The 25545-nt window shown below is 38.0% G+C and overlaps 1 protein-coding gene across 10 annotated transcripts in view; it reads right to left on the bottom strand.

Annotated features, from left to right (window-relative positions):
- The window catches only part of SH3KBP1 (SH3 domain containing kinase binding protein 1), a 472618-nt gene that overhangs the window by 48620 nt on the left and 398453 nt on the right, over positions 1-25545 (bottom strand). For all 10 annotated transcript variants that reach the window (XM_069063466.1, XM_069063459.1, XM_069063456.1 and 7 more), the window contains 3 exons: positions 19448-19499; positions 15862-15942; positions 13257-13416 (listed from right to left, as the gene is read on the bottom strand). In XM_069063466.1, the coding sequence (XP_068919567.1) occupies positions 13257-13416; positions 15862-15942; positions 19448-19499 (293 nt within the window). The remainder of the gene's footprint in view (positions 1-13256; positions 13417-15861; positions 15943-19447; positions 19500-25545) is intronic.

The following is a 25545-nucleotide window of genomic DNA, read 5'->3' as shown; positions in this document are numbered from 1 at the left end:
GCTAAGCTAGGTGTCTTTAGAATTGGAAATAAATTTCATTACCCAATACAGCTCCTTCTCACAATGACCTAAGTTGTTGGCAAATCAGGAAATGTGTTCTCCCCTTCACATTTTTCTAACTCTGCTGACTTAGGATCCATTAAGGGAAGAGCCAGTCAGAAACTCTAGGCTGAAAGGATCTCCTACATGGGAGGCCAAAAGCAATCCTATTTTGAAAAATACTGTAGGTGTTTTTAAAAAAGGTTCTGATCCTTCTAAGTAGGGGGACTACAGCTGGTGTTTTGACAATGATCAGACTGTAGGTGTGGAAGTGACTTTTTTTTTGCAAATTCCCTCTAATGTATTTATAGGATCTTACAACAATGTTAATGCATTCTTTTAAATAGAACTTCTGGATTTTTTTTCCCCAAAGCACATGTTTGGAGCTACTGACATTATCAATTAGGATGTAGTCCTTAAATAGTAGCCTCAGAGGCTGCCAAAACAAATAGCATTTCTGTTTATTAAATGATATTACTGTATTTGAGGGGGGAAAATGTAATTTAGGCCCTTTCTTGTTGGAAATTGAGAGACAGCATGTGGTAAACTGGAAAGAGGATCAAATTTGGATTCAGAGGACTTGAGTCAGAGTCATAAGCCTGACTTGTCTTACTTATTTACCAGTGTGACCTGTAAGTCATTTACTCTTTTAGCACCTTGGGTTCTTCCTCTGTAAAATGAGTAGCTTGCAATAGTTGATCTCTAAGGGCCTTCTTATGGGCAACTAAGTAGTGTAGTGGACAGAGTACCAGGCCTGGAGTCAAGAAGACTCATCTTTCTGAATTCAAATCTGGCTTCAGACACTTACTAGCTGTGTGACCTTGGCCAAGCCACATAACCCTTGTTTGCCTCAGTTTCTTCATCTGTAAAATGAGCTGGAGAAGAAAATGGCAAACCACTCCAGTATCTTTGCCAAGAAAACCCCAAATGAGGCCACAAAGAATCAGGCATGACTGGACAACAACAAAAAAGTCCTTTTTTAGTAGTAACAACTACATGATTTATAAGTGCTTTAGGGCGATTAAAAATTAAAGGATAGATAAATAATATTTCTGTAGAAGCTTTACAGTCAGGAAAGGTTGACGATTATTATAATTATTATTCCTGAAAAATTCTTCATGCTACAACACTGTATAGAAAAATACCTTGAAAGACTCATGTAGTATGATTAAGGCAATGACCAATCATGATTCCAGAGGGCATGGGTAGTGTGACAAAGCATGCTACTCTCCTCCTGACAGAGAGGTGACATATTCAAAGAGATGAATAAGATAGAATAAGATATATGCATTTCTGGACACAGCCAATGTTGAAATTGTGGTGTTTTTTTGTTTTTGTTTTTGTTTTTTTGCAATGGGGAGGGAGGAGAGGGTAGGAGAAAGACATATGTTTGTTAACCAAAAAAAAAAAATTTTAAATATTATATAATTTTGTGGAATTTTAATCTATAGAAATATGAAGTACATCCTAAAACCATTTTGATGATTTGGGTAGTGGAGTGTGATGGTAATGGGAATTTGAAGATCTAGGACATTTCCTGATTTGAAAATATACTCTGCCCCTTAACAGGCTGCATGCGGTCACAGGGAGCCTGTGGTGGAAGGCTTGTTTTTCAGGAAGCACAACTTTTGTTACTTTGTAGTTAAGTGGGTCACTAGGGCTGTGATGGTCTCTGACCCCAGAGACAGCTATACATACCTTTGAGATGAGGTTTTGTTTTGGGGCTCACTCATGGGAAGAGTTGTGTGATTTGGCCAGGTGAGACTCTGGGCAGCCGTTGAGGCCCCTGGCTTTGAAAACCCAGATGTTGGTGCTTCTCTCTCTAGTAACTAACACTGTATGTATGTGATGGTCAGACAGCTAGAAGCCCTGTCTTTTGGTTTGCTGAATTGTGTTGTTTTCTCTGTCTGTATTTTTGTCTGCTTGTAATTCCTGTTTATATTCTCTGAAGTTCAGGGAGCTGACTTTCCCCCAAACTAGGTAAATGATATATGTTTGATTGAAGTAAGACTGTTAACCCTTTTTGAGTTGCTTTCCTTTAGAAAAGCAGATCTAAGAACCTGTGCTAGCAGCCTTCCTGGGTATACTAGGGTGCTTTCTGCTACTTTGAGGAATGTCATAGGTTGGATTCAAACTTAGATCTTTCTGGTTCCAATCTGGAGATGTCTTTGTCTGCTCCTCCATATGGCCTACTATTTGCAAGGCTGTGGGATCACAAAGACAAAAGATGAAAACCTCGTGACCTTAAGGAGCTTACATTCTATTGGATTATGATTTTGTCCTTTTAATACCTCCCTCCTTTAAAGTGCTGGGCTGTTACTGTAGCCCAAATCTTTTCCCAGTTCTCATGCCTAAAAAGAAGAGGCTTCTGTCCATAGTTGGCTATTCAGACCTACTGACAGTGATGTATCCTTTCCTCTTCATCTGTTTTGGAGAAAGGTTTTTATTTTATTTTAATTTCTTTAAATTTGATAATATTTTATTTTTCTCAATTACATGAAAAGATAGTTTTTAATATTCATTTTTGTGAAATTTTGAGTTCCAAATTTTTTTTCCTCCCTCCATCACCTCCCCTCTGCAAGACAACAAGCAATCTGATATAGGCCGTACATGTACATATTGTGGTTTCATCCATTATTCTCAAGGAAGACGATGCCATGACTTGCAAGTGAATTGGACTTAAGTGAGAGAAGGCTGTGCAAAGTCACCAGAATCATTTTCTCCTCCTGAGCCATCTGGGTCCAGTGGCCAGATATAGATCAGGATGACTGAAGATGGCCTAGCTATTTCCATATTAGTCATATTGTGAAAGAAAAATCAAAACAAAATGGAAAAACCACGAGAAAGAAAAAAGCATAAAAAAAAGTGAAAATAGCATGCTTTGATCTGCATTTAGACTGCATAGTTCTTTCTCTGGATGCGGTTAGCATTTTCCATCATGAATGAAAGATTTTTTTTTTTAAACCACATTCACAGAAGTGGTAAGAAGCATCATTGCACAGTAGATAGACAGCTGCCCTTAAAAATTATCAGGAAAATTGGTCTTCAAGTTCCAGCTTGGACACTTATGGGCTATATGACCCTGGGTGCAGGGTCTGAAGGTACCGGCTTGCATTGTAGATACAAGCTGAAAGAGACTTTAAAGGAAATTGAGTCCAACCTCCCTATTTTACAAATGAATAAGCAGTCACTGAGAAGTTACGATTTACTCAGCATCACACAGCTAAGTGAAGGAGGTAAAATCTGAAACTAGATCTTCCAGACTCTAAATTGAGGGCCTTATCCACTCTACCACTCCACACCCGGGTTTTCCCTCTACCAATAATATCATAGGTCAGTCCTTATCCATATCCTCATGCAAGAAAGTATACAATGAAGAATTAGGGAGAAAAAAAAGTTATGATGAGAATCATACCATTCTGCCTCCAATACTGAAATCTTATGTCAACTAAATCATTGTTAATATATAAAGTCAAAATATTCAGCTTCCAACCCCAACATGGGGCTTTAAAATGACCTCTGTCTCCAAAATGTTCCAAAATTTAGGCAACCAAGGATGTTAAAGCCCATAACTTCTAGTTTACCAAACATCTATCCACTCATTCACCAACCCTAAGGAAGTCTTCAGTTAAATTAATATTGGTCCAGTGGGGTGGGGGTAAGTAGATTTTGCTCAAGGTCACTCAGCTGTATGACAAAGTCTGGACTTTGAATCTATGTCTCCTGACTCCGAGAGCTCTTCCTACCAAAATCTGAACAGTTAACAACGGTCACAATAATAGCAATAAAGAAATGTGAATATTTGTTTAAGGAAAACAAATAATTCCAAATGGTGTCCTCTTTTCTGTGATGGTGGCATAACATAAGTCTCTATCAGCAGCTCAACTACAACAAGCTGTCATCAGTTTGCTAATTACCATTATAACAGGAGACTATAATAACTCACATTTGTTCAGCATTTTAAAATTTATAGAGGGCTTCCCTTGTGACAAACAGGTGAGTTGGCAGTGCAAATATCATTTTACAAATATAGAAACTGAGAGTGAGAGAGGCCAGCTGATTTCCCAAAGGTTTCATATTTAAATAGTAAGTAGGGAAGGCAGGATTAGAATCCAGGACTTCTAATACCAAGTAGCACTCATACTACCTCTTCTCTTAAACCAGAGGGCAAGGATCCACTTTCCCCCAAATATCCTCTATTTAAAAAAAATACAAAACTCCAGAAGTAGGGGTACTGCTAGCTTTTGCAGAGTTCCAGCATATCCACTTACCTGACAGCCAAAATTGTCCTAAGAAAAGCACAGGTACTCTTTGATTCCAAGAAATCTCCTGGTTAAATATTAAGACAGCATGAGCCATAAGCACAGGAAACAGGAACTAGGGTGATTTTTGTCAGGCAGCTGTTCTCTTTCACTATGTCCTTGCTTAGATATGCACAAACAAGTTTGGCTATTTATAGGTTAGTGGAAGAGATTTCCCAAAGAGCACTGTCAAAAGATAATGGGACAATCCCCACTCAATTTGCCACCAAATTTCCCATTCCTAGGTCAGATCTGCAAAACTGTCAGAAAACATGCCAGGCCCTCCAAAACCAGGCCTATAAACTAATTGGAAATTTCAGCACCTAATTTGGGGCCTGAGCCAGCAGGTTAAGTCCAGGGATGGTGAGGTTTGCTTACCTTGCAATTCTTCACCCAGCATCTTAAGATATGGGAAGTTGCTTTAAAATTATTGGGTTGAATTCTCGAGCTACCTGGCAAGTTTGAAGGGGGAAGGAGAGAGAGGGAATGTTCTAATTCTGGTAGATACCCATGGATATGCTGGTATATGTTTAACAACCACCTCTCTGAAAAAACCCTACACACTTTTAAGTCTAATTTGCCTTATTAACATTTTCTCCATCACTTTAAGTCTAGACAATCAATAAAACAATAAATCAAGCCCTGATTTGCAGCATTTGCTAATTTCCCAGATATAAATGCTCCCACAGAAAATTTAACAATTGGCTCATGAGAGGCACAGTACATCCCCTGTCTGTGCAGACAAATCTGCCAGGGCACACATCTATGTGCATATCCTAATTCCCACTTTCTGATTCTGGCTTTCAGTTGTACTTACAGGATCACAGTTAGAGATGGAAGGGAACTGGGAGATTATCTAGTCCAGCGGTGGGTACCCACCTGCGGCCTCAAGGCCACATGTGGCTCTCTAGGTCCTCAAAGGGTTTTGACCGAATCCAAATTTCGCAGAACAAACTGATTTGTGAGGTTTGGATACAGTCAAAGGGCCGTACTTGAGGACCTAGAGAGCCACATATGGCCTTGAGGCCACAGGTTCCCCACCCCTGATCTAGTCCAATCCCCTTATTTTACAGATGGGAAACTGAGGTCCAGAAAGGGTTAAGCCACTTATCCAAAGTTACACAGGTAATAAGTAGACATGGCAGTGAGATTTAAACTTGATTTCAAACCCAATAATTTTTGTAATAAATGATACTGTTTGAGTAAGTTTGTCAGGGGACATGGATCATTCTTAACATGGAGTTTTTATATCATGTATAAAATAAAATTCATCTTATCTCTGGGTGAGGAATTGAAAAAAAAGTAGACAAGACTTCACTGGAAACTACAGACACAATGAAGACAGATACTATCCTTTTCCCTAAGCTAACTTAGAGACTAAAAGAAACCAGTATACAACATGAAACTCCAGAGACTGGGAAATGAGCTGTCAAAAGCTTAAAAAAGGGAGGGGGAGAAGGAAATGGGGAGGCTTCTCACTTTATTATTTTATTCTTTAACTTCATTTAAAAATTCTCTCTGTAAAGTACATTATATCTTTTGTCTTTCTAATGTTGGAAAAATAAGGGACAGTTGAATATTAAAACAGTAGAATATTTGAGCTGGAGAAGACTTTTGAGACTACCTGGTCCAATTGCAGTTTTATGGGTGGGAAAACTAAGGTACCCCTGGGGATGAAGTGATTTGCTCAAGGTCTTAGGGCAGTAAATAGCACTTGAATCTGTATCTTTTGACACCTAGTTCAGTGTGGTTTCAGTACACTAAAACTCAAAGTGTTCTAGAGAGCCTTGGAGAACATTAAGGTTAGTGAAAGTGAGGTATTTACCTGATCACTTACAGAATATACATGGGAACCTGTTCTCCCTTGAGGTCTATTTAATTTGCAATTTACAATGGGTTAAGAAGACCTTTCTGAAAATTGTGCTTTCGGGCAGTATTACAGTTATACCACTGAGTTCTCATTAGCTTTAGGATTATCTTCTGACTATTTATGTACTAAATAGCTTAGACAATATGATATCTTCCCAAATCTAGAGAAGGAAAATTAACTTATTTGCAGGTAAGTTAGTCTCAAGAAGGACATCCTCACTCCTTCAATAACTTAGGTGACATTAGCACATTAACATTTCTCTAATCTTTGGCTTAAGCCAAAAGCGTCCCAAGAAAATCAGACATATATCTCTCTATGTGGTTCTTTCGCAAACACATTACAATTCAGAGCATTCATCACATAGGGAAACAAGTGAAAATATTTGTAACATGAGGGCTGTCCTCCAGTCAAAATCCCAATGTTAAGATTTTTATCTAGCTCTTGATCTTTTGGGCAAAATGTGTTTGAGCAATTGATACACTAAATATAAGAAAACTATTCTATTGTTCTAAAAAAAGTCATCTCTGAAGGACTCATTAAGTTTTCACAATAGAATTAGTAACTTATTCAGTCCACCGTTTCTTAATCAATGTATTTGGGCATTATGGTACAGAAATGTTGTCAAGTTTTTTGGTCTGTTTTAGAAAGAAGATAGAAAGGCAAAGGTGAAAATGACGGTAACTTTGTTAAAAGTAGAGAGGACTCCTGGTAGTTATATGTACATGACACTGTCCTTTTGCAAGATTCAGTTCACAGATTCAGTCTTCAACAGATTCAATTCCCACTCAACAGACATGAGCCTACGGTGTGTTTAAGTGACAGCAAGGGCCTAGTTTCACATGGTCTCATGATCTAAACCACAAAGCATGTATTTTCTCCAAGATTTGATTCACAACCAAGAACTTTCTTTTTGGCTCAAAAATTTTAATTCTTTATAAAACAGTTAACACGGAATATCAACAAAAGCTAAGTTTAAATAATATTGCAAGTTCTGGAACTCAAATAAGATTAAAAGATTCAGTGGAAAGCCTACAGCATGGTAGTGGACTCCCTATGGAGGATTTAAGGGGAGACATGAACAAGAGTCCCTATAGATGAAAAGGGTTGTATGGGTTGCAATCTTCATGACTGGAGGGAGTACCTACATCAGAAAAATTAATTGAACTAATGAAGTAAGTTAAGCTATTGAATGAGAAGGAATGAATGAATGAATGAGGTCAGCCTGGAAAGATAAACTTGAATCAAATTGGGGAAGATAACAAAACAATAAAGGTATAAAACAAAATGGCCCCTACACATGAAAACCAGGCATTCTTTAAACTATTTCCAGTAAGTCCAAGCAGCCAGCAATTTGGAAGGCCAGAATAATTTAGTAAATCTCAAGAAAGCCTAGAGGAAGTATCATTTTCCCCTAAATAAAACGTGCTATAAAAGGGAATGTTTAGCTGAAGCTTCTAGCTTTCTCAAATTGTTCCTCAGCCTTATTCATTGCTGCCAATTACAGGCAGGCAACTTTCCAAGGGTCATTTATAGGAGCTGGGTGAGACTTTCTGGGACCTAGCCTATCAAGGTCACTTAGAAATGCCAATAGGAAAGCTGAGATCCACAAAGTTCTCTCTCGCATCAGCTCCCCAGCTGTTGGGGGTGGGGTAGGAGGGGAAGGGAGCATATGCATTTTAGAAAACATCCATACTAACTGCTATACCATTTCTGTTCATGCTGATTTTTTGCGCAGACTTTAAAAATATCATCTTCATGGAACATGGAACAACTGGGTGTAGAGGAGGCTTTAAAAAGAACCTCAACTCTAATATGAATAAAAAGTGTGAAAACTTAAGTTGTAGGAAAATTTAACAGAGGAGAAAATAGTTATCAGAGTTTATTAAATAATTCAGTGTTCAGAAATCCAATCAATAGTTTGGAAACCAGGCCACATTAGGTGTTAGGAGAATGGCAGAGCTCTGGAGGGCTCTATTTTCCTTTAGAGTATATTATTAAGTATTGCTGCATGAATAGTCTATCAGGGGTGGGGAACCTGCAATGCTGAGGTCACATGTGGCCCTCTAGGTCCTCAAGTGCAGCCCTTTGACTGAATCCAAATTTCACTACCCCTTTTTTCTAGATGATGAAATCAAATTGGTTTACACACTCTTTGTTCAATATGTCTAGTCAAAGTTGGCAGGTTTCACTATACTTTCACCACCCATCAAGGCCTAGGTGACCTCCTCTTCTACATATTTTATAAACTATTTGTACTTATGAAAAATTCTTTTTATCCCCAAGTATTTTGCTTCATTAGGCACTCAAAAGATATCATCTTTGACTTATTTATATAGAAAGCCTTCCTGCCAAAGAACTCAAAAGTTTCTGTATTATGAACGACTCAGCTGCTTGTTTTTCTTTTTTAACTCAGTTTTCTGTCAAGTTTACTAAATACTTAAATAGATGGATTAGTGATTTCATCATCTTGAAAGTTCTGTCTAATTTTGGAGACCACAACCCATTCAACCACATTAACTGTCTAACTCTTGTCCATGTTCTTACTTAATGAGCTGGAGGACTTCCTTAATCTCTGTTAATATCATAAGGGTAGCTGTGGAGCATACTAGCTGTTTACCTGCCATCCCTTACCCTTGCCACAAAAGTATCTGCCATATACATTAGGCTACTTTTTGCCTTAAAAGGCAGGGACTCTGTCTTTGAGACTTGAATGATCTGGGAAACTAAGGCTTGAAACTGATGGGGCTTGCTGGTTACCTAGACCATAAAAGCAATCAGTGTCCTTCAGACATGGCAGATAGCTTATATCCATGCTAGTCATCCTACCTGATACATCCTGCTGACAAGATACACTTCTGTAAGAAGAAAAGAGGATGGCCCTCTACCTGAATCAATGGTGTATCATTGCTAAGTTATCCTTTCTATATTATGGCTAATTAAGCCTCTTGGCTTCCTTGCTATTCCCTGAACAAGACACTTCATATTCTGACCCCATGTATTTTGATGGGCTGTCCTCTAAGCCCGGAGCTCTCTCATTCCTCATCACCATCTCTTTGGCTTCCTTCAAATTTCAGCTAAAGTCCCACCTTCTGCAAGCAGCTTCTTCTAGTCCTTCATCTTAGGCTTTTTCATATCTTGTTTGTGCATAGTTTCTAGCATGTTGGCTCTCCCATTAGATTACGAGTTTCTTGAGAGCAAGGGCTACCTTTGATTTTCTTTATATCCCTATTACCTGGCACACAGTAAGCAATCAGTGCTTGCTGACTTAACTTGTTAGACGACCTACGAGTATTTAATTTTGTTCTAATACTAGATCTGAAGCACCAAACTGGCCTGAAGCAGGCTCAGGCTTCAACATGAATTCATTTCAGCAAGAATGTCAAGATCATTAGGACTGACAGCTCTTCAAGCAATATGTCCATATTGGGCCACTTGGCAATGATCTCACATTTAGAGTAGCAACATTCATGTTAAAATTTGCTGACAGTAAATGGTGTGATCCCTAGCACCTTCTGCTGCCTTTTCATTCATTTTGTCTCCATTGCTACAAGAGAAGAATGGTGTTGCACAGGAATGAAGGCCATTTATTTTCTTTGTTTCATGAATTGCCATGGCCAAAAATATTTATCATCAAGTGGTGAAACCATTAGGGATGTACCTCTCCATTCTTAGGTAAATTGTTTTTTCAAAAAATGATGTCCATTGAACTGGCTATACTCAAAGCCTTTTTCAGCATGGTAGAATCTGTAAGGACTTACATCCTACAGCCATGGTCTTCAAGAACTCATGGCTGCCTTATCTCCACACTTCCAGAAGGCTCTAGAGCAGGATTTGTGGAAATTCCTGTCAGGTCTGCCTAAGTTAAAAAAATAATGGAAACACCATTCCCTATGATAAAAAAAATTCAGACAACACCTAGAAGCAATAATTGTTACCATACAGTAAAAATATTATAATATAATGACATATAAAACTGTCATAAAGAGCTCTTTTACTCTACCAATATTTATTAAACTAACTTTGGTATAATTCCTTGAAAATTAAATGCAAAAGAGTTGCATGGAAGGTCCTTGAGGGTAGAGACCATTGTTTTTTGTCTTTCTATCTCTAGCACTTAGCTCAAAGACTTACATTTCAGAATCATTTCCTGAATGGTTATCAAAAGGAGAAATGCAAAACTATCAAAAACAATCTGAAAAACTGGTTCTATTTCATTTTAATAATCAGAGAAAAGTTAAAACAACTGATCTATCACCTCATACCCATCAAAATAGCAAAGATTGTAAAAGATAATAAAGTTCAATATTGAAGAGGCTGTGGGAAGACAGGCACAGTGATTTCCTACTAGTTGATTAACCAATCTGGAAAATAAAATGAAATTAGGCAAGAAAAGTTGTTTCTAAAATTCATGCTCTCTGACCCAGTGGTCCTACTACAGGATTTATACCCCAAAGGAGGCAGTGACATTCTAGGTTTTTACATATAAAAATATTCATAATAGCATTATTTATAACAACAAATAGCTTGAAATAAAATATGGCCCCAATGATTAAGAAATGGTTGAATCATGGCATAAAGGAATATCACTGTGACAAAATGATGAATATAAAAAATTCAGAGAAATACTGAAAGACATATGTAAAGTGACAGAGCATGGGGAAAGCAGAGGTAAAAATAACAAATATAGACAATGAGTATAGCAATATAAAGGTAATGCTAAAAAGCAACATGACAAACTCATGTCAAATATGATATATCACTCTGACACCATACAATCAATATTGACATATCTTCCTATCTTGATAACAAATTGATTGATTTATTTATATATAACACCTGTTTAATTACATGGTTATGTCTGGTAGTAGAAGCCATTTACCACTTTTGAGTTAAACGGGTGTTATATAAATAAACAAAAACCGTTTTGTTTATTTCCAGGGAAGGTACTTTTTTTTTTTTTAAAGCAATTGGGGTTAAGTAACTTGCTCAAGGTTACACGGCCAGTTATTTTTGTGTGGGTGCCAAGTATCTGAGGCTGGAACCGATCCCGCATCTCCCAATGCCGGACCGGCGCCACCTGGCTGCCCCAGGGTAGGTACTTTTTAGGAAGGTTTGTGGAAAACTAACTGTTGTGTCCAAACAAAAGAAACAGAAACAGTTAAAGTAAGTACTGTTCACATAGGTTTAGCCTAGCTGCTCTAATAACTTTGTTCTTGGCCCCCAGAGGCCATATAAAGTTAGGGGAGTGTGTGCGTGTACCCATGCTCACCCTCTCGTCCATATGTTACCAGTCTACTTAAAAACACTTTTAATACCAACAAATCATCCAATACTCTAAAATTATGCATCTATTTGAATGGCATTAACTGAATTTTTCCTGACCACATTTTTTACTTGGAAATGTCAAAAGTACTGAAATGTTGTGACAGTGATGTTGATTTATTTGGATGGGTTTGCAAAATTTTACATGCTACTTTTTCCACTTAAGGGAGGGAATGTCTGTTCTGCTTTGTGTTAACTTGAACATATCATAACTTGACAAGAAACTAGGTTGAAGAGAGAAATATGGACAACTGACTCCTTAGAAATTCTATGTGCATGCATACACATAAAGGATCATAAGATTATAAATTTAGAGCAGGGAGGGACCTTACTGAAATCCATCTAGACCAGGGACTGGCAAACTAAGGCCTAGGAGACCAATTAGCCCAAGGCCCGCTTTTGTATTACCAGTGAGCTTTCCAGTGGATTTTTTTTTGTATTTTAAAATAAAGCTTAAAAATATATCTAAAACATAACATTTTAAATTTATTCTAAGAAGTATTTAATATGTAAAAATTTAAAAATGTATCTTAAAAGTATTTATAAGGTTAAAAATGTATTTACAAATTTAAATGCCATTCTTAGCTCTCAGAGAAGGGCAGAGATTTCGCTTTCTAGTTAGAGTACCCTCCAAGCCCTGATCTAGACCAACCTCTCTCATTTTACAGATGTGCAAACTGAGACCCAGACAACAGTAGTGACTTTCCCAAGGTCACAGAGGCCATAAGTGGCAGAGCTGGAATTTGGACTTCATCTCTCTGCTCCTAAATCCTGAATTCTTTCCACTATTTCATATTGCCTCCTTCTTTCTCTATACTTCATGTACAGATGCCCCAAACTAAGATCATTCTGCATTAAAATATTTTAATATATATCTAATTTTTTTACATAAAGTGACAAAATCCTACTAGAACCACGTATTGCCTCTTTATGACATTGTTCCTGTGGAATGGACTGCTACTTACTACACTATACTGATGAGCCAGTGATTGCTACTCTGTCTGTCTGTCATCTGAGGACTGTCCAGATAAGTCTGAAGAGATTCAGCACCAAAAGTAGGGTCACTAGGTCATTCCTATAGCAATTTGAGAACATCATCTACTGAGGAATAGAAGGGTATTGCATTAACAGAAGCTATGGCCACTCTAAGGAAATAAGTATCCTTGAACGATACAGGCAGTTCTCTCAAACTATAAGCAAAAAAACAATCTGTGATGCTAGAAGAAATCTTTTACTGGGACTTCCCAAAACCAAAAAAGTCATATATGGGTCTGGAAAAAAACAAAAAACTCAACCCACCATGATTTACACAGAGACACAGGGTGGAGGTGGTCTTAAGAGTCCCAAAGAGTCTAGCGTTTAACACATGCTGGTTGTAAGAACCTGTGGGCAAACTGCTTAATCCTTCAGCATACCGACACTTTCTAAAACCATAAGGCACAAAAGAGTTGCAGCTTTTCATTGGCATAAGGAATTTCTTCATGTGCAATTCCCTATATTAGTGATCTCTTAAGTGGAGAGGGGGTGGGGGTAGGGAAAGGAGACAGAAGAAGGGAGGGAGAGGGTGAGAGAGAGAAAATATATTCCCTCTTCCTCACCTCCCCTGACCCTGTCAAATCCCTCTGAGACCCTGTGACAGAGAGAGATGGTTCCCTCTAAGATCTGCACTAGTGAGGATTATAAGCAATATGCCAGACCCCCATCTAGACAAACAATCTGAATACCTGGTATGTGTCACAGGTACCACTGGTCTTTCTGGTCTTCTCGGGAGCAATGCACCAGGTCTGCTGAGAGAATTTGTCTTGGGTGGTCGAGGTTTCTTTGGAGGGATGGCAGGAACAGAAGGCTTCTGTAAATCCAGTTTTTGCTCTCTCTCTGGTCTTTCTTTAAATCATTTTTAAAAATTCACAAAGAAAACATCTCTATTAGGAAGTGTACATAAGCACTTAACAGTATTTTTTTTTCCTTACATGAGAAGTAAGCAAACAAATGACTGCTCACATTCAAGGAGCTAAGATAAGGAACTGGATAATCCTCATTTAATTGTTACTGTCTCCCCTAAACCCAACCTTTACACTACAGCAGGGGTTCTTAACCTTTTCTGTGTCACGGATCCCTTTGGTCAATATGGTAAAGTCCATGGAACCCTTCTCAGAAGACTCTCAAATCCATAAAATAAAATACATAGAATTACAAAAGAAACCAACTATATTGAAATAATTATAAAAAAATATTTATTTTTTTAAAGTTCATGGACCACAGGTTAAGAACTGCTGTAGCAGAGGGAAATTTTCTCTGTCATTAATCTCATGATAACAAATTTTATAGAGTGGTCAATGGGTAAAAGCACATCTTTCATAATAATAATGTCATTCTATAATCATATTACATGATTATATGGTATATGAGGTTGTTTCATTCACATTCAGGGGTGTGTGTGTGTGTGTATGCATGCATAAAAGCATTGCTAAGTGAGAAAGGTGTAATGGAAATGTAAATTTTGAAGATCTTCCCTGCCCCTAGGCTAAAGTGAACCTGGAGCCTGGGGTGGGAGGCTTGTTTTTCAGTAGATACTTTTTGGTTGGGCAGTCAAGTCAATAAGGTTGTTACATTCTCTGAGCCAGGAGAAGGCTATATAAGCCCTGATGTGTAGCTTTGTTTTGGGGCTCACTTTGAGAAATGTTTTGTGATTTGATCAGATGAAACTCTGGGAAGCTGTTTTTGAGAGTCCCCTGGCTTAGAAAAACCCAGATGTTGATTTGGTATGGATGTAATGGTTGGACAGTTTGGAAATCTGTCTACTTGATCTGTTTCTGGCTTGATAATTCTGTCTGTCTGTTCTGAAATTTGGGGTGCTGACCTTTTTCCCCTGAACTAGGTAAACGATACATATTTGACTGATTAAAGTAAGCTTGTTAACCCATTTTGAGTTGCTTTCCTCTATCAAAGTAGATCCAAGAACCTGTGTTGGCAGTGACCCTGGGGACGCTTGGGGTGCTTGCTGCTACAAAAGGTTAATGGTTTATTAATTGAAAAAAATTTTAGGAATGATTTCAATAATGCTTTATATATAAAAATTCTTGTCACAGTCAAATTGACTATTCTCTAGCTTCCCTAAAAACCTTCAAAAAGAAAGTGAATACAGATTGATAGAAATCTGTTTTGGAATTACAGTCATGTGTAATAGAAGTCGTTATGACTAGAGATGAGACCAACAAGTTTTAAATGTTTTAAAAGTATGGACTTGCAAGAAGGTGAGAAAGGCAAAATTAATCTTTTAAAGGTACTTCTTACTGATTATTTTATTTAGAGCTCATTTTCTCTGCTTAGAGGTTGAATATTTACCATTGTCTTTTATATCTCTGTGGGTATCAGTTGTAAATAAACTTTTTTCAAAAATAAGGAATTATTCTTAAAATTTTGTATTCATATTAAACTGAGCACACATGAAATAAAATTCCTCCAAATCATAAAGAAAGAAAAGCTATTATTTGTTATGAGGTTTCTGTTTTTCTTTTCTCTTCCCACTGGAAGGAGGTGATAAGAGAAAAAAATAAGTGATTACTCACTGAAAAATAAAATTTAATTAGGAATAGTAATGCTATACAAATTTGTCCTTGAGTAGAAATGGCATAAATGAGACCTGAATGTGTGATTTTTGCTGCAACTTTTGAAGCTGAGGTTCTGAACTTCTGAAATCCATTGGAATAATCACCCATTCATTTACTGAACACATTTTATATGAAAGCAATAGACCTAAGTAGTGCGAGGATACACCAAGTAGTGTAAGACAGAGTTCCCTGCCTTCAAGAAGCTTATAATCTAGAAATAATTAAAGCCCTACCAGAGAGCTCTTTGGTCCTAAGAAGTTCACACTTAAAGATCAATTATATAATTTTCTTCTATTTACCAAGGCATGGTTCCTAAAAAAGTTAATGTCAGTCATAAACTTTTATTAAGAAACTACTATGTGCTAGTACTAGTGATACATAGAAAGGAAAAAATCCATCCTTGCTCTCCCGGAGCTCACAGTCTAATTAGGGGCATCACCACATTACCAAGGAAAAGTAAATTTACCAACTATCTCTGAATAGATCAGTAACCGATGTTTCCCTTTCTCTACCACTCTTTTTTTTTTTTTTAAAGCAACTGGGTTTAAGTAATTTGCTCAAGGTTACACAGCCAGTTATTTTGTGTGGGTGCCAAGTATCTGAGGCTGGAACTGATCCCGCGTCTCCCGACGCTGGGGCCGGCGCTCTTACTCACTGAGTCACCTGGCCACCCCCTCTACCACTCTTAAGAATGACCAATAGAGAATTAATTCCATACCTTTTTCTTCTGTTCTGTTTGGAAGAGTTTCTGGTCTTTCAGGAGGTATCTTTTTAATTTCATGCTTTCGTTCTGTTGTACCTATTAAAAATATTAATAGTAACACCATAATCTGTTTATTAGACATACCAGTATTTTAAGCCATTAGTAGTTCATTATGGCCTACTCTGCATAGTTCAGCATGAAGTGCAATGTTTTCAATTACCTAGAGAATTTGAACTGTATAAAAATTACTTTGGGGTCAGTTTCTGTCTGAAGAATTCAATGCTCTTGATTTAAAAAACTAGTAGAACTACAAGCACTTTCTGATATTTAACCCTGACAGAACATCTCTTTTCAATCTGCATATATTTTAAATTCAGAACCAAATAAGAGAGCAGCACAATGATGCTATAATACCAAAGTATACAGATGATGGAGTAGTCTGATACCATGCTACACTGCTAAACAGAAAATTCATATGGACTTGAATTCCATTTTTAAGTCAGAAAATATACAGAAACTATACAGGAATTCTTTGTCAAGTCACCCTGCCTTGGAAAACCAGTTCTCAAGTATTAAGTTTTCAAAATATAGCAAGTAGTGCATTCAACCCTTAACTAAGTAGATCGTGACTGTTCCCTACAATTAAAAGGGGACCTCAATACATGCACCCTTTCTTTTAGTGAAAACTGCTGACTTGCTTATGCATCTCTACCTCCAGTAAGCAATTATCCAGAGGGGAGTAAAACATCAGTACCGTTTATGGACTCCAGATGATTTCTGGCGGGGGGGGGGGAAGAGAAGGGGACAAGGTTACAGAATTTAGAGCTGACAGGAACATTAGGGGGCATCTAATCCTACCACCTCATTTTTATAGATCAAGAAACAAAAGCCAAGGGAGGGAAAAGGACTTGCCCAAAGTCACATAGGTTGTTAGTAGTACAATGCAGCTTTTAATTTTGATAGTGTGGCTCCAAACTTAGGACTCTTACCTTTATATCAAATTTTTTTTTAAAAACTTTTTTTTTTCCATTTAGCACACTTCATCTAAACACCCCTGGAGGAGTGGCAAGAATACCAGACTTGGGTCTGACGACCTGTATTCAAGTCCCAGTTTTGCCATTTGCTAGTCATGAACTTACTGAATAATTCATTTTACCCATTTAAGACTCAGTTTCCTCATTTGTAAAAAGTGGATAATGATGCCTATGAATAAATAATAAACAACACCTCCTAGGGTTATGCATAGGCAATAGAAACCTATCCATATATTTCTAAAGAAGACAATCATGACAGTAGGGTAACAACTGTGCTACTACCCAAACCCTAAAAATCTGCCTGTTACTACAGAATTTAGCTTTCCCAATAACCTTGGTCATGAATAAAAATAAACAGCTCAGCAACACTGAGGGAATCAGACACTATGGGAAGATCACAAAGGGAATCTAAACCTAAACTCAAAATTTAAGAATATTCTAGACTTCAGATTGGCTTCGCAGATCAGTGTCTGCCCTGTATATTCATTACCTCCCTTCTTTCTGCAGCCTTCCTCCTTCTTTTTCCCCTCCTTTCTCCTCTGTCTCCCCCAGCCCTGCCATGTCCTCTGACTGTCTTTAAAAAAAAAATCAGACTGGCATAATTTTAGCCCAATAAACTATTTACAATATAATAGCCACTAGGTGGCAAAGTTAAACTACTCCATGCCAACAGTGATGGCGACAAAACAGATCTAATTAGCACCACATTTCAGAATTTAATCTTTTTAATTATTAGCTGTGATCAAGGGAATGGGAAAGGAGTTTGGATTAAGTCAGAAGGTCTTCAGGTATAATGCTATACTGTAGCACTTGGCCTCTAAAGAATGGCTTTAAACTACCTCTTAATGCATGACAAACAGAATAATCGATGAGTGACTGAACTCTTTAAACTGAAAATTCTGGAGAAAACAAATGAAGGGTTTCTTTTTTCTCCCTTGCAAATATCACTTTTTAGTTTTATTTGTAGTAAGCAGATTTAACAATTTATTCAAAAATGAAGTATTCCTTAAGGTGATTTAGTTTTGTTTAAACTAAAAATGAATTCTATTGGATTCAATAGCACCATTTCTATGCATGAGAATTTACTGTGTATCAAAATGACAGCATCTTTAGCCAATCACACTGAGAAGACATCCATCCAAAACCTAGCACTGGTTTTGCCAATATTCCTCCCCAATCCTAATCTACAGGGACTAAACAATACTGACATATTTGGGTCTAGTCTAAGCAACAAATAAACTGGAGTCTTTTCAAGATGAACAATCAGGGCAGTAAGCCATTACTGCTAGAAAAATTAGGGGGGAAAAGAAACAAAAGAAGAACATAAAGAAACCTTTGAACTAAGTTGGGAGAGATTTTAAATTCATTCATTTCTCAGCAGGGAGCCAGCAAGGTTTATTATCTGGAGTCAAGAAAATGGGCTTGGGGAGAAAAAAAAAGAAGTTAAAAAAAAAGCTGATTTGAGTCCAGTTTCTGACTTTGCAAAATCCTTTAATCTCTCAGTGCCCCAGGTAATAATCCAAGGCTATAATTTACAGAAAAGATGGAAGTTTCCTCCACCAATTAAATCACAACTTTTTTTCCTCAGAGACGCAAGGAGTCTATGACACATGGGCAGAATTCCTAATGAAGTTAACTCACATTGTATGAAAAAACAGGGATCCCTTTTGCTGGACAGAAGATGAGGGAACATGGAATATCTGAGCTAGAAGGGAGGTCATGTAGCCCAACCCTCTCATTTTACAGATAATGAGGTAAAGTGATTTGTCTCATGTCTCACATTTTTTTTCCTGGCAGTGTGCTATTATGGAAATAACGTTTGGACTTTTCTGTCCAAAGAGACCTGGGCTCAAACTCCACCTCTCACACTTCTTCAGTGGACAACCATGGGCAAATCACTCAGTCTCTCTGGGCCTAGTTCTTTTTCTGATAAGAACTATAATACTTTTCAAAGGTTATGGTGGAGATCAAGTGAAAATGTAAACAAATGACTTTGCAAACATTATAAAGCAATGTAAGTTTCACCAATGTTATTACTAGTAGAGTATTGCCTCTCATGGGGGTGGGGGTTGTTGATGGACATTTTGCTCCAGAAGTTAAACATTTACCTACCAGAAATAACTTAATTTTTTTTTTACTGTAGCCTTTCTCAAATTATAATTGCTCAGATAGTCAAATACCATTCAAATTGTGACCAATTCCAAGGCTATCTGGAGGACAAGGCAGTTGGAGACATAATGGATAGAATGTTGGGTCTGGAGTCAATAAACTTTTATTAAGTACCTATTATGTGCTAGCATTGTGCTAAGCACTGGAGTTGGGAAGACTTGAATTCAAATCTATTCTCGTACACTTATTAGTCATGTTGTCCTAGGCAGGCTGCTTAATCTCAGTTTCCTCAACTTTAAAATGAAGAAAATAACAGCCCGTACCTCGAAGGGTTATTATGAAGATTAAATGAGATGATATTTGTAAAAGTGCTATTAAGGAGGTGCTACATAAATATTTATTCCCATTCCCTATTTGACACAGCCTCATTTTGACAAAGAAATTGAAAGGCACATTACCTGCCCCTTGTTTGATGACAGGAGCTGATGGAGGAGGTGGTTTCTTAGGTCTCTGAAAAAAATTAATCAAAAACACAAAAGATGAGGCTGTTGGCAAATCCATTTACTCCTTTAAGAACTAGAGACATTGTTCCCCTACTACAGTCTGGACAATACCAAAGAGCCACAAAAAAATTGAGCGATCCACTCTCTAGGGATGTGAGTCTTTGGCATCTCACACAAATGCTAAAATAAATTCAGCCTGCAAAACAAAACTCCAATTGACAAATGCAATACTGTTTCCCTATTTCTAAATTTGCAGCAGTCTTCTGGAAAAGACAGGCTCAGCAAAAATGGCATGAGACCAACATGCACAAAGCACCCGCCAAATGTGCAATTAAGATTTAATCAGGTGAATAACAGAACCATTGAAAAAGATTCCTAGGTACCCCTGGAGCTGAAAAGTGCTTCTTCTAACTGTGGGTCTTCTCCAAAGGAAATGCTGGTGAGAGTGGGTGTGGGTGTCAAATTTCCATCCCTGGGTCTCTTGCCACTCTACAGCTGTTATCCCATTTGGGAGGCTCATCCACCCAGCAGCTCTACCCCCCTGCCACCCTTGAGAAGACAAAATGGATTTTTCCACATCAGCTGTTATTTGTTTTTCTTTCATCTATTATCATTTTTTGGCAGATGCACAGGAAAGTAGTCATCCAGTCAGTAATAACCTTTGTTGAACTAGTTCCAAAGCAGAAGCATTTGCAGTAGGAGAAAATGGTTAGGTTGGCAAACCAGCAGGCAATTCAGTGGACAATTAAGAATGGGCACCACTAAGTAATTACAGTACCCACCCAAAGGAGAAAAGATGGCCAACTTTGGAACAAGGAACCTCTCAAAGACAAAAATCATTAACAATTGACAGATTATGGATCTCATGTCCCTCTTGGGGCTATCACTACTTTTCACAGCAGTTTAGTAAGGCCTGGTGGTTTAGGACTACACTGTAGGATTTAGAAATCTAAAAGGGATCTTCAGAACACCCTCTTGTCCAATTCCCTGATTTGAGACATGAGGAAAGTGAGATCCCAAAGAGTTAAGGTACTTGCCTGAGAACCCAGAGATAATTAATGAGTAGCAGAGATGGATTTAAACCTAGTCCCTCTAATCTAGTCAGTGCTTAGGCCAATGAGCCAGGACTACTAATGCTTGGCTCCGTGCCCATCCAAACTTCCTATGTCATAATTGACAACCATGATTAACTACATTTTCTTCAGTATATAACATATACTACTTGGCATAATGACTGAAGAAAATCCAGGCCTAAAACAGCTGAAATGGATTAAGCATTTTCTCCCATCTTCCACCATGATGGCAGATCGAAGATGGAGAGATTTAGAGCAATGCTGTCAGATTCCAACAGAAACAGGGGCCTCTAAATTGTACATAAGATGTGTGTGGACTTAGAAAATGACAAATTAATATTATCTATATTCTACCTTTTTTTCTTAATTTAGTTAAATATTTCTCAATTACCTTTGTGTATGTGTCAGGCTATACTCAGAAGTCTTGTAGGTTGCTTTTCAGCCCTGTGTTTGATACCTCTGATTTAGAAAACAAAACTTTAAGGCAATTGGGTTAATTTAGATTACAGAAAGGGATACTGAGAACTTAAGGAGTTTTCAATTTTAAGAGGGTCTGCTACTGTGACAATGGTGACCATCTACTTCCCATCTTACAAAGGACAGAACAAGACAATATAACATGAATGGTTTAGGATAGAAATAAGGAAGAACTTTCTGATATTGAGTAATGTTTGTTACTGGTTTGTTAGGAAAAGTTCATTTAAGCAAATATTTATTAAGTGTGTGCAAAGCAATTGCACGAGGCTTTAGCCAAATGCAGAAGAGACATGATCCCTGCTCCTATAGAACTTAGAGGCTGTAGAGTACACCTTAGGACACTTGCCAAATAAGGATGTTGGGACATCATCCAACCTGAGGGCAGGAATGTAGACCAAGTGACTTACATTAGATAAAGTATTTACTTATTAAGTGCTTACTATGTTCTAGACACTGACTTCTCTAATTCTCTCCCAGCTACATAGCTGCTAACCCATGTTCCCTTCTGTTATCAACCACTTAGCTATCATTCTGCAAAATCATTGTGAAATTTTAAAGTCCATCACACTGGTAGGTATGTAAAGTAGTTACTTGACAAAAATCTATTATTCGTTCATTGGACAGATGTTCACTGAGTACCTACCACCTGTAAGGAGGGGTGCTATGGTAGGTGTGAAGATGGATACAAAGAGGAATGCTCCTGCCTTCACGGAACCTGTCGATACAGGGAATGAATGACTTCCCTTCAAAGATGAGGTCACAGGAAGAGGAAGGAAGGAAAGAAGGAAGGAAGGAAGGAAGGAAGGAAGGAAGGAAGGAAGGAAGGAAGAAAGGAAGAAGAAAGAAAGAAAGAAAGAAAGAAAGAAAGAGAAAGAAAGAAAGAAAGAAAAAAAGAAAGAAAGAAAGAAAGGAAGAAAGGAAGAAAGAAGAAAAGGGAGGCAACTTCCCACATACAATTCTTCTTCACTACTGAGGAACAGACACCCAAAAGGAATGATAACATCCATGCGTTCAAAGTGTCACATCCTTCTGCCTACAACCATCCCAATTTGATCAACTCTTCCTTCCCATCTATCCTTTTCAAGAAGAAAAATGAGAAACTAACTACATGTCTTTCCTAGAGGTGGCTAGGTAGTACAGTGGACTCCAGCTGGGTCTGGAGTCAGGGTGACCTGAGTTCAAATTCAGACTCTCAAGACACTTACTAGCTGGTTATGTGACTCCAGGCAAGTAAAATAATCTGTTTGCCTCAGTCTCCTTAACTGTAAAATGAGGATAAAAACAGCACTTATCTCCCAGGGTTGTTGTGGAGATCAAATGAGATAACAGTTGTAAAGAGTGCTTAGCACAGTGCCTGGCATCCATTAGGTCCTATATGAATGATTTTTCCCCTTCTACCCTCCCCCATTCCCTTCTCATTTTCACCTATTATCTCCTGTAATACACTTTGCCCTTCTGCTATCCTTCCTGCCTGCCTCTCTACCTTCTGTGGACTGATATAGAGGTAGCTGTTGTTGGGTAAAAAGAGCATTGGACTTAGGAATCAAAAGATTCAGATCTGCCACTTATTCCTCATCTATAAAATGGAAGAAAACATCACTTCCACTGGTTACCTCACAGGGTTGTTCTGAAAACAGAGTGAGAGTACAGGATCACAGGCATGGACCTAGAAGGGAAACTTCTGAGGTCCTCCAACCCAACCAGTTCCTTTTACAGATGAGGAAAGAGAAGCTCCAACTGACCTGGCCAAGGACAAATGGGTAATAATTGTGGCAGAGCGCAAAGGCAGCCTCCCATCCACCACTGCTCCACGGCTTCCATCACTGTGCTTCAGAAAGTGTAAAGCACTGTATAGAAATGTCACCTGCTCCTATTAACACTATAAATTACAATGACAACGTGTGTGTGTTTGTATCTACTTACTAAAGCTATTGTTGAAACTCCTCCTGATTAACACATCTTCAAGAGAACTGGGGGACTGATTTGGCGGGGGGGAACCCCAAAAACCAATAGTCTAAATTCAGTGCCTGAATCTGCCTGACCTCACCCTAACAACTGGTACCCCTTCAATGTCCTCTTTGTGTCTGGCATGTCACTTACTGGCTTTGTCCTTTATAAGAGCCTCATCTTGATTAGAGCATGAATCGTAGAGTAAAATGACAAAGCCTTAAATTAAAACCTATCACAGGCCTTTACCATGGGGAGACCTCACGGTTGGGCCATATTTACCATAAACAGAAACAGCACAAAATGTGACAAGCCAAGACACAGAGTCACATGAGAGGATGAGGAACGCTGGAGATGAAAGACAAGAGTGTGTGTGTGTGTGTGTGTGTGTGTGTGTGTGCGCGCGCGCGCGCACAGAACAAAGCCAATGGCTTCCAGGTAGCTATATATGAAAAATGGGAGTTTTGATTTGGAACCTGAGCTGTTGCAGAGGAAGATTGTGGTCATGTGGCTGGAGTCAAGTCCTGAAAAGGCAGGAATCAGGCTGGGGATGAACTGTCTGCCTTGCCTCCATCATGCATGATTAATCTTTGGCCAGGTGTCTGATTTGCTTATTTGGACGGCTTACAGTTTTGTTTTGGTTTGTTTTCTTCTGGAGTCACACTTCACTTTCTTTAGTTTATTCAAATTTATCAGCATCCATAACATGAACACCTACCATCTTCAATAGGCCTTTTGAACAGAACATTTGGATTAGGAGTATTTTGTTTTTGTTTCTCTTTTAATTAAAAAATTTGTTTAAAAAACAAGCTCCTTACACACAGATTTTCCTGATCCCCCTTAATTCTAATGCCCTCCCCCCAGTTATCTCCAATTTATCATACATACATATTATAAATATATGTGTGTATCCATCTATTCATGCAGTTTGTATATAATTGTTTACAGGCTGTTTCCCTCATTAGACTGTAAGTTTCTTAAGATCAGGGACAGTTGGTTTTGTTTTGGGTTTTTCTGGCCTTTTTCTGTACCCCTAGCACTTAGAAAAGTGTCTGGCATGTAGTTTAATAAATGCTTGCTGACTTGACTTTTTGACTTGACTCATCTGTAGAACAAAGTCATTAAGACTTAATGAGGCATGGATCCAAGTAGTAACACCAAATTTACATACAAACCCTGCTATGATGAATAAAAGAGTAACTAGGATTCAGGGCAGTAAGGACAAAAGATGTAGAACAGAGAAATCACTGGTAACCTATGGCTGCAAGAATCTCCTGTAGGTATATTCACATTCCTCAAATTAAAAACAAAACAAAACAACAACAACAAAAAAAAAACCCAAACTAAGAGAACTGATTTTTCCTGAAATTCCCAAATGCAACCTGATAGAGGAGTTGGGATGACAAAGTGGCTAGGTTACAACAGCATATGCCAATAATGACCTTTTTAAAGATTTGCAGTCATAAATTACCCAGTTTCTGACATTTTAAAATCTTAGGCAAATTTTAAAAATCACATGGTCTTTGAGACAGATAGTACTTACTCTCCAGTTAGTCGGTTTTCTCCTTTCTACTGCCAACTTTGATAATATGTAAAAAGAAAACAGTACTATTTTCAGCACAGCTGACTTCTGAATGTGTTATTTGGAGTAGCACCTTTTAAATATAGAATGTTAAAGCAGAAAAGGTCTTGGAGTTCACTGAATTCAACCTTTTAATTTTACAGGTGAGGGAACTGAGGTTCACACAGAGGAATAATAAAGAGCATGGAGCAATGGAAAGAATTCTGTATTTACAATCAAAGGACCTTGCCTCTTGCTACCTTTGGGACCTTGGAACAAATTCCCCCCACCCCCTTAGAATGTGAGAGCCTCCTGAGATCAGGGGCTGTTTTTGCCGCTGCTGTTTCTGTCATTCATGAAACATTTATTAAGGGCATACTGTGTACAGAGCTCTGTGCTAGGCACGGGAGGAAATGTAAGGTCCAGGGAAGCAAGGTCTCTCTCTTATGGAGTTTCCACAGTCTAGTACAGGAATAAGACACAGATTGAGAATGTCTCAAAAGTCTTAGTCTGGTTTTAAGTTTTATTAAAGCTTTAATCTATCAATCAATCAATCATCATTTAATAACTTAAAACGACACTAAGACTTCTGGGACATGCAGAATGGATAGGTATAATATAGTTTTACATACTATATAAATGCATAAATGTATGCATAAAATGCATAAATAACATATACATCCCTTACAGAGCTGCCAAACAAAGAATTATCTGAGATCCAACATAGGTCATGGTTGAAACCAGGGAAGACTTCATGAAGGAGGTAGCATTTGAACTGGATTTTAAAGGATGGGATAGAAATTAAAAAGACAAAGTGAGGGAAGAAAGTCATTGCAGACATGAGAAAAAGGGAAAACAAAGGCATACTGACCAAAAGAACAGAGAATGAATGGGAGCGATCTCTCCCACCTTCCAAGCAACAGCAGCTGACAGCTAAAACTCACTCATTCTCTCTCTCTCTCTCTCTCTCTCTCTCTCTCTCTCTCTCTCTCTCT

Source organism: Petaurus breviceps, unplaced genomic scaffold, assembly GCF_028583685.1.
Source record: "Petaurus breviceps papuanus isolate PSGF00001 unplaced genomic scaffold, PetGlider_PUasm1.0 90574, whole genome shotgun sequence".
NCBI classification, from domain to species: domain Eukaryota; kingdom Metazoa; phylum Chordata; class Mammalia; order Diprotodontia; family Petauridae; genus Petaurus; species Petaurus breviceps.
The sequence above is the reverse complement of the archived record's forward strand: the minus strand, read 5'-3'. Positions and strand labels throughout refer to the sequence as shown.